General features: G+C 49.7%; 1 protein-coding gene across 6 annotated transcripts in view; it reads right to left on the minus strand.

Annotated features, from left to right (window-relative positions):
- Nucleotides 1-14133, minus strand: part of RNF25 (ring finger protein 25) — a 533791-nt gene that overhangs the window by 100914 nt on the left and 418744 nt on the right. For all 6 annotated transcript variants that reach the window (XM_069651598.1, XM_069651601.1, XM_069651597.1 and 3 more), the window contains 2 exons: nucleotides 10552-10692; nucleotides 9694-9783 (listed from right to left, as the gene is read on the minus strand). In XM_069651598.1, the coding sequence (XP_069507699.1) occupies nucleotides 9694-9783; nucleotides 10552-10692 (231 nt within the window). The remainder of the gene's footprint in view (nucleotides 1-9693; nucleotides 9784-10551; nucleotides 10693-14133) is intronic.

The raw sequence follows: 14133 nt of genomic DNA on the forward strand, positions 1-14133 counted from the left end.
TTTTGAGGTCTGCAACCTCTTAAGGCTCTTGTCAGCCATGCTGCCAAATAAATGCGCTATCAAAGGGCATGTTCAGAAGATGGGCTTGCACATCCGGAGCAAACCCCAACTTCCACAACCACGCAAATCTGCGTATAACAGTGCTTGCAGCCGTGGACAGCTCACAATGGGCCTCATTACATGGTAGGCGGTGGACCAAGGTGCTATTAGCACCTTGGTCCATGCCGGTAAAATACCGGCACCGCCTTGGAGGAAAGGGGAATTACCGCCCTATTCCAAGGTTGGCGGGCGGTAATTCCCCCTTCCCCCATTGCCCTTCCCCATTCCCATTTTTGCCCCATAGGGCATAATGGGAATGGGGAAGGTGCTAATTACGGTACCGCAAATTGCGGTACCGTAATTAGCACCCTGGTCCCTTTGCGGGTTGGTTTTTAACGCCTGCTAAAAAGCAGGCGTTAAAGTACCAACCCGCAGAGGGACCTCGTAGTAAGGCGGTAAGGGTTAACGGTCACCGGTACCATTACCGGTGACCGTTAACCCTTACCGCCTTCTGTGTAATGAGGCCCAATGTCAGCTGTATCCAAACCCGACTGAAGGGCCTCACACATGGCCTCCTTGCCATCCTGCACGATAGCAAGGAACCCATCCCTTTCTTCCCCCTCGGGAATAAGCTCAGCCGCAAAAGAAACAATTCCACAGAGTGTGTGTAAACTTTGCCAAGGCACACATGGAGTTGGCCGATTTCAAGGCCATGCGCCAAGCAGAAAATACCTTCCAAGCCCAACCGTCGAAGCGCTTGTTGTCCCTATCCGGAGGGATGGTAGGGTACGCCGCCTGCCTAGAGGTGGCCATAGCCGCCTGAACCACCAAACTCTCAGGAGTGGTGTGAGTAGATAAATAGCTGGGGTCGCTAACGGAAGGGCAGTATTTCCTGGTCAAGAACTTATTAACAGCTGGAAGAGAATCTGGGGACTGCCAAGCAGCTGCCACCCTTTTCTGTAAGGAAAGATGAAAAGGCAAAACCGGGTCAGAGGTAGGACCCTAAATTAAAATGTCCGTCAGATCATCCTGCACAAAGTCTTCAGGAGGACTGGACCAGCCCAGATACTCCAAGACCTGTGACATGAGCTTTCTGTACGAAGACTCTGCATGAGCCCCAGGCTCAGGTCTACCAAATTCCACTTCTGGGGAAGTGTCCAACCCACTGGCATCATGGAGGGTCTGCCTCAACTCCTCCAACTGACTGTCACCAGAAAATTGTGGAGCTTCATCCAGTTCACCAGGGTCCTCAAACTCGGACCTCTCCCCCTCTTCATAAATGTCAGCCAGAGGGAGGTGAAACCCAGGTCTGGTGACAGACTTCCCATAGCCTTCCTCAGAGGATCAACAATGTCCAGGAACTCCAAAGGCAAATGTCGAGAACAAATCCCTGAAGGCGCCGATAGCGGCAAACGCTTCCACGTTGATAGCGCTGAAGGCTTTGGCATCGACATAGGTGCCGATGGCACCGTGGGCTGGTATGATGGCAAAGCGTGGACGTCCGAGTCGGACGGACACAGCACCGACCGAGTCAACGCCGGCATTGAGCCCTCCCGTAGGTAGCTGCGGTCTCACTGGGGATGAGGACTGAGACCTAGAGACACGTCTCTTGCGACCTTTTGAATCCTTGTCCGTACAGGACTTCGAAGGCTCCCAATGTGAGTCACGTCGTGAACCCGAGCCGAAGGTGTGCGAGCCACGGAACGAGACCGATCCAGGCCGACTTGGTCAGAAGGCACGACCAGACCCATGTCCTGCGATTGAAAAATCGCCAACATGGATTTCTTAAACGCGACCCATTCCTCCGGAGTCGAGGACTTCGTCGGGCATGTAACCTTCTTCGAGGCACCATCCTCCGAGGAGGACGGGGAAGGCGACCGTGACGGCGCTTCCTAGAGTGCCGGGACGAGGAAGACTAGTGGCAGGAACCACTCCAGGACCGAGATGCCTGGAATTCCTTCCAACGTGGAGAGTCGCCCCTCGAGTCGTTGGTGGAATGGACTTGGAAGTACAGGACTTAACAGGCTTAGAGCCCCTACCTACCTGGAGCTTCCCATTCCGCTCTCGCAAGGCCTTGGTAGTCAGCGACTGGCATTTCGAGCAGTCGTCGGTGTAATAAGACTCGCCCAGGCACCACAAACAAATGCAGTGGGGGTCGGTGAGCGACATCTTTGACTTTCAGTCCTGGCAGGTCTTGAAGCCAGATCGCAGAGTCGGAGGGGTCGAAGAGAAAGACATTGTAATGATGAACACACGAGGCGCGCCGAGTCTTACGAAGTTAACACGTTCGTGGAAAAAAACAGAACTGAGGCTACGGGCGCCTGATTTAGAACATCCTGTGACGTTGCCCTCGACGGAGGCCTTCGAGGGACATGGATCCGACGCCATCGACGCAGGACGCCCTCTGCAAAAATGTTTCCGAAGTGCACAGCTGTGGACATTACAAGTCAAACATGTGGAATGCGTTGGAGGACACAATCCATTCGAAATACATTTAGAACACAAACTCATTTACAAGTAAGTACTTTTATACTAACTTTCAAGACAGAATCCTTATCTTATAAAGTCCTCCCTAGTCTATAGCATCAGTTTTCCCAGAGGCAGAAGAGGGACCCTAGGGGTCTAGGAGCCAGCTGTAGGCAGGCCAGGATCGGGTTCAGTTGCAGGAAAGTCAGAGTTCCAGAGAATCTCTCCCAACCACACAAATCACCCACTCAACCTCACAGGATTCACACAAGAATGAAGGTAAGTATTATTCAAGCCAGCATAGTACATTGGCAGCAAAGAAGAGCTTCTGGGTGGATGCCTTCAGATGTAGCAGCACAGGACCCAGTCCTTGGATTCTTGGTCTGGAGACGAAAAACAGACACTGGATAGGAACTTGCAGCAGCAGTCATCAGAGGAGGCTTCCAGCAAAGGATTGTTAGGTAAGGCATTATTACATCTACAGGCTTTTTTTCAAGGTGTTTTTTTGCTGAAAACAAATCTAAAAATATAGGGGGTGGCTAAGGGCATATAAGGGGTAGGAGGGTGTGGGGTATAGGGACTACAAAATAGGGAAGGGAGGCTTTGGGGGGGGGGTGGAAGAGGGACCCCCCAAAATATATTTTAACCAAAAACACAATGATGTTATTTCACCTGAAAACTTTCAGCAAAAACCTCTGAAAAAAAGCCTGCCGATCTAAGAACATAGAACTGATTGTTAATGGATTCTCGCGGCTCTGTGGATCTGGCGCTCTTTTACATGAGCCAGATGAAGAACGGACTCTCTCGGTCCAGCACTCTTGTGAGGGGACTTCATGGATTCAAATCGTATGTCTGGAGGGCCAGCAGGAGTCCACCAAAGTTTTGGACAGAATCTGGCTTCGGAAGACCATGCACTGCACACTGGCTCGAGGTCCCTAGCTATTGGCGGTTTTCAGCCCAACAAGGTTGCAGCACATCGAGGGATGGCTCGTTAGGCAGGTCTTCTCAAGATTAGTGGACATCACCAGCCTCTGGGCAGGGGCCGTCGCATTCGGGACCCCCAGGTCGCTTGGAAGGAAGGGTTCCTGCAGGCTCCGGTTACACAGAAGGCTATCCGGTTGCGGGAAATGGTTAAACCCGTAGTTTCTTCATCGTCCTCTTCGGATTTGGTTCCAGTGGTCGATTTGTCAGCAGCTTCCAGGATCGGAGTATTTAACAGGAACTATAAAATAACTTCTGCAAACCTTTCCTGCAGTTTACAGAAAGCGCGGTCTGGCAGTCCAATCAGGACAGTCAGCCCCCAAGTGGGAACTGGTACCTTTCAGGCAAGGTGAAATACAAAGGTCTGCAGAGCTTTGAACTCCTCCCTCGCGTCCTAACTTCTCAGACACTCTGGAGCCAGCAGGGAATACAAAGGTCTCCCGCCAAAAACAAAACTTCAAACGAGGTCATTCCCCGCCTAGAATGGCAGAAGACCACCTCAGAAACAACAAACGAGAAAAAAGAAGGAGCCCACCATCCTAGCAGAACAGTGGTCCTCCTGTGCATTACCACGGCTGAGTTGACATCCTGCGAGTAATAAGGACTAAAAGTCATAAAGGTAGTTACACTGCTACCAGCCATTCAAGTAAACTAGTAATTGTAACATAAATGTTACCAGGTAAGTGAGCAAGTGGATACAGTGTATCCCCCCCCCCCCCCCAAGAACTCCACATAAGGTGGGGGTGTGCTGGCTGACTATATGAAATGTAAAGGGGATGAACATTCTCGTTTACCCCAGTGGGAATTGTAGTTCACTCAAGTACATTAAAGAGAAATAAGAAAGGAAGACACTGCATCTAAATGCTGTGTTCTGCCATAATACTTAACAGCCATCCCAAAGTTGTAGGAAACTAGAACTCCAATCACACACTAAAAAAGGCATCTTCTTGGGACTGTTTTTGTTAGGGGCCTTACTTCATCAGGAAGGGTCATTTGTTTCCATTGCTTTTACAATGTTCTTACATTGGTTTCTATGGGGGCCCCATTGATGTCACATAATCCAGAAAAATGAAAAAGGAGATGAGACTGAAACAGAGGTCGTTTCAGCCCTCTGTCGACTTCCAATAAAAAGCTACCGTCTGGCATTAGTTTCAGAATTTAAATTGGATGAATGCCACCCATCTTGTGTGGAATGCTATTTCGGATTGAGAGGTGAGACAAAACCCTGGCAGGTAATGGAAGTGAAAATGGAGCGTTGTTTGTGCCAATGACATCACATATGATGGGATAAAATGCAATGGGATCTCTGAACCAAACTGGAAGGTGGCCAGCATGAAGGGGAACCAAGTAGATGACTTTGTAGCTGCATGGACAGTGGCAGTCACTTCCCAATGACTTAGTGTGAGGAGAAGTATGTACAGTTCGACAACTGCCACACCCACGATTGGGTCAACCTATTGATAAACGCTAGTGTGACTATGTTGGTGGAGCCATCTTCTTTGGGAAACAATATCTGTTTGTGTTCCTTAATGGAACCAGTGATGAGAACGCCCCTTATGTAGCCAAGTTTCAAATAGACAGCACAGATGGATAGTTGAAGGATGATTTAAGGAACAAGTTACTTACCTATAACTGTTGTTCTCCAGCATGGGTCTGGCATGGATTCACATGCTCATGAATATTCCCCGTCGTCACGCTGGGAATCCTTGGTAAAGAAAAAATCAGTTTTGTTTCTGAACTGTCTTTCTCCTAATAACCAATCACTGGTCTCTGGGTCATACTGCCCCCAGCCAATGACTGCCCTCTACCTAATCCCCTCCTCTGGTGGCCATCTTCAGATTTGGTAGCACGTAAAGTGGCAGTAGGACCCAGAGAAGAGCTGCAGAGGGGTAGGAGGGAGGGTTCGCATGTGAATCCATGCCAGACCCAGGCCTGAGAACAATAGTTAAGTTACAGGTAAGTAACTTGTTCCTTCTCCAGCTTGGGGTCTGGCATGGATTCATATGCTCATGAATACAAGAATACATAGCAGTACACACATGGACAACCATAGGAGGTGGCAAGGGTCAACATTAAGCATTTACATGCAACTCAACATTAAGCATCTCTTACCCCCTCACCAGGCCCACCTTCAGGCGAACAGGTTGCGCAGCACTGCCTGGCCGACTCTGGACTCCTCCCTGGAATCCCGGTCGACGCAGTAGAATCTTGTGACGGTGTGCGTCGACCTCCACGTAGCAGCCCTGCAGATGTCCAGCAGGGTCATACCAGACAAGAACACCGTGGTAGCAGCGATCGCTGTGGTCGAATGGGCTCTCGGACGGTCGGGCCACGGTCGGTTTGCCAACCGGTGAAAGTGCATGATGCAGCCAGAGAGCCATCTGGAAATGGAAGCCTTCGAGAGGGCCTTCCCTTGGTTCACAGTCCCAAAGTTCACAAACAACTATGATGTCTTCCGAAAACTCTTTGTGCGGTCCACGTAGCACTTAAGCGCTCTAGCCACATCCAGCGAGTGCAAAGTCCTCTCGGCCGGCGACGAAGGCGACGGGAAGAAAACAGGCAACACCAAGGGCTTGTTGAGATGGAAGTCAGACGGCACCTTGGGCATGAAGGAGGGGTGCGTCTTCAGCACCACCCTCGTCTCGTGGAATGTCAGGTAGGGTGGTTTGCAGGAGAGGGCCTGGATCTCTCCCACTCGTCGTGCGGAGGTGATGGCCACAAGAAACGCAGTCTTTCACGATAGGAACTTCAACAGTGCCGAATGCAGAGGCTTGAATGGCGGCCCATGAGCCTGCCCAGCACCACGTTGAGCTCCCACGCTGGGGCCGGAGCCTTCACCGGCGGGAATGATCGGAACAGTCCCTTCATAAACTCCTTCACCAGGCGATGAGACCACAGAGATGATCGCCCCCGGAGTCCTGGTGTAGCAGGAAATCGCCACCAGATGTATCTTGATGGAGGCATGAGCTAGCCCCGCCTTGGCCAGCGACAGTAGGTACGACAGCACTTGAGGGGCAGTAATCCGCAGAGGGTTAATCTTCTGTGCACAGCAACAGACAGAGAACCTCTTCCATTTGTGTCTATAGCACTTGAGAGTTGAGGACGCACCTCCTTGCAGTCCGCCAGGATATCATACCCTCCCAACTCTAGTGCTGCAGGAGCCAGGCCTGCAAGTCCAGCGACCCCAGGTCGTGGTGGAGGATGGCGCCTCCTTCTCTGGTGAGGAGGTCCACGTCCGTCGGCAGGTTGACGGGGGGGACGCCGACATGTCCAGAAGGTCCGGGAACCAGATCTGCCTCGGCCATGCCGGTGCGACGAGGATCATCCTGCACCGGGATCGTCTGAGTTGGTTGATGAGTCGCAGCAGCAACGGCAACGGTGGGAATGCATACAGGAACAGGCCGTCCCAGGGGAATGAGAAGGCATCACCCATGCTCCACGGCTGGGGAAACCTGCTGTCGAACCTCCGGCACTTGGTGTTCTCCGCCGTCGCAAATAGGTCGATCTGGGGATTGCCCCATCGTTGGAAAAGAAGATCCACTTGATCCTGACGCAGTTCCCACTCGTGGCACGAGCACAGCTCCCTGCTGTGTGAGTCGGCGATGGTGTTCTTTATTCCTGCCAGATTGAAGGGTACCAGAAACATCCCTTGGGCAACGGCCTAGTCCCACAGATCCTAGGCTTCCTTGGATAGGGCTGGGGATCTGGTGCCTCCCTTCTTCCGGATGTAGAACATCGTGGTGGTGTTGTTGGTGAAGATCCTTACCACCTTAACACAGCTCGGAGCTCCAGGACATTGATGTATAGTGACCTCTCCTCTGGGAGCCAAAGGCCTCTTGCATGGATATCTCCGGTGTGCGCTCCCATCCCTCCAGTGAGGCATCCGTCGTCACCGTCTGATGTGCCGGGGTCTGGAAGTCCATACCCGCCGCCAGATGTGCGCGGGTGCCCCACCACCGGATCGCTTGGTGGAAGGTCTCGTTGAGCGAGATCCAGTCTTCGAAGCCGCCCGTTGCTTGCATCCAACGGGCGTCGAGGAACTCTTGTAGTGGACGCATCTACAATGTGCACAGGCGCACGAGGTAGATGCACGAGGACATCATGCCGAACAGGGACTTGATTGACCTCACCCTGGCCACATCCATGGTCGACAGCCGTTGCACCTTGCCCAGGATGGCCTTCGTCCTTTCCTCCGACGGAGAGGCCAATCGCGCCACTGTGTCGAGCCTGGATCAGAGAAACAGGGCGACTTGCGATGGCACTAAGTGAGATTTTGCGAAGTTGATCGAGAATCCCAACTCCGTGAGCAGTTGGACGGTCTTCGCAGTGTGCCCGACAGCGAGTTCTCGTGTCTTTGCTCGGATGAGCCAATCGTCCAGGTAGGGGTAGACGTGGATCCCCTGAAGGCGCAGCCACGCCGCCACTGGTGCTAGGCACTTGGTGAATACCCTGGGCGCCGACTTCAATCTGAAGGGAAGGACCTTGAACTGATAATGTCGCCCTTGGACTACGAATCTCGATGTCCTTTTAGAATGGGGATGTGAAAGTAGGCATCCTCCAAGTCCAGCAACAATAGAAAGTCGCCTTCCTCCAGTTGTCCCAGCACGTGCTGGAGGGTGACCATGCAGAACTTCTGGGACTTGATGTACTTGTTTAGACGACGAAGGTCCAGGATGGGTCACCAGCTGCCAGTCTTCTTTCTTACGAGGAAGTATCGTGAGTACACTCTGGAGCCCCGGAGCCTCTTTTGGGACGAGCTCGATGGCTCCTTTCTTCAGCATCGCCCTTACTTCCACAGCAGCAGTTGAGAGACGTGGTTTTCCTTCCTGGCCATGGGTGGAACGCGGGGGCACTTTAGAAACTCGAGAGTGTGTCCGCGGGCCAGGGTATCCAGCACCCATCGGTCGGTGGAGATGGACTCCCACACGCTGACGAAGTTCGCTAGCCGGCCTCCCACCGGGGGGCTCAGGTGGGGGCCCGACGCTATGGCCTGTTCAGTCCTGCTTGCAGAGGCCTTGCCACCTTGGCCTCCTTGCCGCGTCATCTCTAGGCCTCCTGCGATGAGGAGAGGGCCGCCTGGCGGTACGTCGAGGAGCCGTCGCCGAATCCTTTGTTGGCACCTTGCTTGCCTAGGAGGGGCTTAGGTAGAGGGCAGTCATTGGCTGGGGGCAGAATGATCCAGAGACCAGTGATTGGTTATCAGTAGAAAGACAGTTCAGAAACGAAACTGAAACTTATTTTTTCTTTACAGATGATTCCCAGCCTGACGACGGGGAATATTCATGAGTATGTGAATCCATGCCAGACCCCATGCTGGAGAAATTGCCTGACATGTCTGAGGCTGGTCTTGCGATGTCTGCACCTTTAATGATATCTCGGGTGAGGAGGCACTGTAAATGTGACATCTTAGCAATGGCCCAGTCTTTCAAAACTACAGAAATTTATAATTTTAGACATTTCTTCAGTGGACTCTTCTGCAGTCTGTTTATTTCTCAAACGACTCACCTAGTGTCTTATATAAATAGCTCTATCCTCACACTTTCTGGTTGAAATTAACCAGCACATGAAGTTACTGTCATGGGGACATAGACAATACATGTATTCATTCAGTTGGAACCTCTTGACCAGATTAGGTTTGTTCAACAAAAAACACATTCTTTAAATAAAGAAAACTTCAATATCACTTCTGTTAGAGGGAGCAGTCCTTGGAGATACAAATAACCTCAGAAGAAAACTAGGCATGGCACACTCAGGCAGCCGAATAACCTATCAAAAGCTGAAATGCTTGTAAAGATTTATTTTAGTCACTTTAATCTGACAAAACATTAACTGAAACCGGCGTCCTCTTCAGTGGGCCCCTTTCGCCAATGGGCCAAAATAAATTATCCCTAGAAATGATGTGGGCACAGTACTGTTTGGGCTCTTAAGGTGGTACTCATTTACATGATGCAAAATGTTTTACATAGGATAAAATGCAATGTTAAATCTAAAATGCCAGGGGTTCCCAGATTGATGGATGGGACTAGTCGCAGTGTGCAATCAATAAAATGGCCAAATTCTGCAGAACGACATCCCCTCATTGCTTCGATTCAACCCTTTCACTCTATTCCAGCTTGTACGTTTCCCAACCCCTCAAGTGGTCTGCAGTCTTCCCTTTGTCTCACTCTCTGCCTGAGATTTACATCACTTTTCAGTTTACATTCTTACCAGTGGATGGTTTGGTGGAGGAGCAGCCTGCAGCATTGTGAGGTCGTACGTCAGTGGCTCCCGACAGACTGGGCAATGAACTCCTATATCCTGTTGGAGAAGAGAGATGGTACCTCTAACATCAGAGAATAACACGCATGTGACATCAGATTGCTGGGAAAGGAAGGACTCATGTCATATCCGATGCAGTGTTAGCCATGTGGGATATGACTGAAAGATACAAATGCCTTCTAGCAGAAACAGTATAGGTGAAGATTGTGGAAGAGAGCAGATACTCGCATAATAACACACAAATGCGCATGTGATGGAGATCAATGAGCACCGATGGAATGCTACCTATTTATATTAAAGACCCAATACAGTAGGGAACATGCAATCTAAAAGTGGAGATAAATAGGTCATATGAGGTAACAGAGCAGACAGTGAATGGGGCACAGGACATTTCAGCGAATGGGGAGAAGGGTATCCTTGCATTAGCAGAAATCAAAGACCAGGGGGATCTATCAAATATAAGTGCAGTGACAGAGAAGTCACTACACGATGTCAGAAACAAAAGGGTATTAGTGATAACAGAGCACAGACAGTGGGGCAACCAAGTGACAGTCTCAGGCAATCATGTGATTTCAGAATAGAGACAATATGGTACTCTATCAGATCAAAGACTGCTAGGTACCTTTATGATATCAGAGCTGAAGAGTACCCATATAATAGCATAGAGAGAGACAGGCGATATGCATGTAACAGAGCAGAAACAGACGTGGTCCACGTACAATATCAGAGCAGACATACAAGGCTAGCCATGTAATAAAAGAAAGCAGAGATGGCACAACTACCCACCTAAGGGTGGTTAGTGGTTACCTGCTTGGGTGGGCTTGCACGGTTCAGTTCGTCCTCCTCCCGCTTACTCTGTACTTCCTCCTCCATGTGGTGAGCGTAGCGTGCCAGGCAGTGCGAGTGGAAATAATGATAACACGCAGTTTTGGTGAATGCTTCGTTTGCCTACAGAGGAAGAAGCTCAATTCAGAAACTCTGCTCTCGGAATTCGTATGGGACCACAGTATGAATAGATGAAAGCCTTTTCTAGTACAGATTTGGGGAGGGGCTGGGTACAGTAGAGATGGAAGAGTTACCGGTCAGTCTGGTTTTAAAATGTGATGATGGATTCACAAGCTTTTCATATTCTCCCGCCTTCTAGTGATTAGATATGAAATGGGATTTTGACAAAACAACAGCAGTCAAGGTATCAGGAATTTAAGCTTCTGCTGCATGTAACCCTTTTTGTATACGTTTGAGGGATCTATGTTAATATATACTGGGAACAAGGTGGACTGAAAACCTTTAACTAACGGTCTCAAAACTTTAAAAATGAAGATGTAAAAATAACACTTTTTACTGAAATGAATTCTACCACTAAAATAAGGAAATATTAAACAAATGACCAAAGCTATTATTTTAATTGCATTTCTTAAAAAAGAAAATTCATCCATCTATGTAATCGTTTCATGAAAATGTTTCTTATTGCATAGTGAATGTGGTGAAAACCCCTATAACATCCAACTCAAACCAGGACCCTTTCATTCCCACTTTCCTATTTGCACCTGTGAATGTATTATTTTCAAAATCGCATAAAAAACTCCCCCAGCCCCAAAACACCCTTCCAACCCTCCTCACAAGCACCAAACTATATTGCACCAAGCCCGGATAATTTACATGTATTTTTCTATCCATTTTATTATTTAAATATCAAAGCGAAGCTATTTTGGGCTTCCTTTCCACTTAGTTCTTTTCAGTGAAAGGTCCATATACCGCTTTTAGGGAGATTTTTCAAGTATCCTCTGATGAGTGCTTAAAAAAACAAACTGTACTGCTAGGCAGAATTGATCACCAAGTTAGTCCAGCTCCAACCTTAGCCAGGCAACCACATTTCACTCTTCGGAGGCGGCTTGAGGTAGCAGGGCGATCCTAAGGTACAGTTTGCAACCCACACGCAAAGAAAGGATTGTCCACACAGTATAGTTACTGGACAATATACTCTTAAGTAGAAGTAAACCATTTACAGGATATACACATTAGGCAATATAAGCAGAAGAAATCAGTTATACAGGATCCCCAATATATTCAATTCATTTTACAGCCAGAAGGAAATAAATACACAGGTTAATATACCTTGAACTACGGGGTAAAAAGAGTGAACAGCAGTGATTTATCATAATAAAATGCATAGAAAACCACAGGAGTAGGTTTCACAGCTATGGATTGCTCTAAGAATCCAGGGCTCTAACGAGTACAAAGGAGCAATGGCAGTTTATAGGCAAGTAAAGGTTATTGTCACTTTTAGAGATTTTTACGAGTCCCAGAAAGATTTTCATAGGTTAAAAAGGGACACGCCCAATAGATCCCCTGCAGTTATGTTGACACGGGGAGTATATGCAACTTATGGCTCATTTGTCCATATACAATGGTAACCATCCATTTGAGTCTGAGGGACCCCACCAGAGGAGATCAGGACCCAGCAACCACCCACAAAAGGCTTCGAGAAGGATGGCTGTAAAATGGGACTCAAGTCCACAGAACAAAACTGTTAAGGTCAGAAGGCACAGAAGACTCTTTACCCAGAGAGTCCAAATAAGGTGGAGTGCGGCAAGGTGAGGATCACAGGACCCAGTATGCAGTGCCCAGACTGCTGCACGAATGGCCAAGGAAGTAGGAGTGAAGAGGTCTCTTCATCTATTATCATTGGGTCAAGGGTTTCAGGACTGTCTCTGGCTCGGTTCAGAGGCCCATTGGATGTGAATGCCAGAACCAAAGGACTCATTACAGAATAAAGCCTTTCCAGACTACCCACAATGAGGTGGGCACAGCAACAACCAGGGCAGAGCAGTGACCTATCAAGCAGGTCAGAGATGGCTTAGGTAGGAACAAATAACTCCACACAGGCTCCAGGACAGCCCGACAATGTGGAGTCCAGGTGTCCCATAATGGGCAGCATGAAGATATGTGCAGAAAAGCAGCACAGGCCACCAATTTTCAGCCTAGCAGCAGGGCACTTTTATGTTGTTGTCACGATTCTGCTCGCCTGCCTTCCAGCACCTTTACATGTGCCTAATCCTTTATTTCCTTGTTTTACCGCTGCAGTTCTGGACTAATCTAATTGCATGTTCCATTCCGGATTTTGGATTAAACCAGCAGATGCATTCTGGGACATGTAGGCTGTCCAAAAGGCAGAGGGCTGGAGGAGGCATATTAAATACATGTGTTTGTAGCAAGCAACTAAGACCTGCAGAGGGCCTGATAGTATTCACCTGTTCCAAGCTACTGCAGGCTCGGCTGCAGAGAGCTGGAGAGCACTTGATTAGAATCCACTGCTGCAGGCTACTGAAGCCAGGTCTGGATTAATTGAACACAGCTGCCAGAGTCTGCAATCAGCTCCACCCTGCTGGCCTGCTGGCTGGGAGGGCCTTTATAAGCTCACTCTGAACAGAAGCAGGGGTCAGTCAACTGCTTTCTCTGGGAGTTTGTGCTGGTGCTCCTGTTACCAGTTTTTTTACTTTCCTGGAAATCCTCTTTTGGCCTTTTGATTCCTGTTGCTGTTGATGCTTGCAGCTCCCTCTCCATTCTGATGCAGCCTTTTGCCCTGCTCCTTTGGGCTTCCACCTGACGGCTCTGCCGTACTCCGCTGCCTTCCACCCTGCTCCACTGGGATCCCACCTGACGGCTCTGCCGTACTCCGCTGCCTTCCGCCCTGCTCCTTTGGGCTTCCACCTGACGGCTCTGCCGTACTCCGCTGCCTTCCGCCCTGCTCCTCTGGGCTCCCACCTGACGGCTCTGCCGTAATCCGCTGCCTTCCGCCCTGCTCCTCTGGGCTCCCACCTGACGGCTCTGCCGTACTCCGCTGCCTTCCGCCCTGCTCTTCTGGGCTCCCACCTGACGGCTCTGCCGTACTCCGCTGCCTTACGCCCTGCTCCTTTGGGCTCCCGCCTGACGGCTCTACCGCACTCCACTACCTTCTGCCATTCTCCTCTGGGCTTCCTTGCCTGGCAGCCTTACCACACTCCTCTGCCTTCTGCTTCGTTCCTCTGGGCTCCTTGCCTTGCTTCCTGCCTGTTCCACATTCTGATATCCTATCATGTCCTGTACCTGGTTATTTCTTCCAACACTACTTTCTACTTGTATACATCTTGGTCCACTGTAGTGTCTCCACTTGAATCTGTTTAACAGTGTTACCCTGGGTTGGTCTCCGTTCAGATCAGATAAGGGAAGACTTCTGTTGCCTTCAAGTAGTCCTTTGAAGTCATACCTGCCTCAGTATATGGTCTTTCAGTTTTACTCTTGCACTGAGTACAACAGTTTCTTCGGCACGCCCAAGTCATGACGTTGCTGTATGACTGTTAAGAGTAATCTGCTGGTACCTATCCCAAGGGCTTTCCTCAATCCCTGGAG

This window comes from Ambystoma mexicanum, chromosome 3p (genome assembly GCF_040938575.1).
Source record: "Ambystoma mexicanum isolate Mex_15411 chromosome 3p, UKY_AmexF1_1, whole genome shotgun sequence".
NCBI lineage: Eukaryota > Metazoa > Chordata > Amphibia > Caudata > Ambystomatidae > Ambystoma > Ambystoma mexicanum.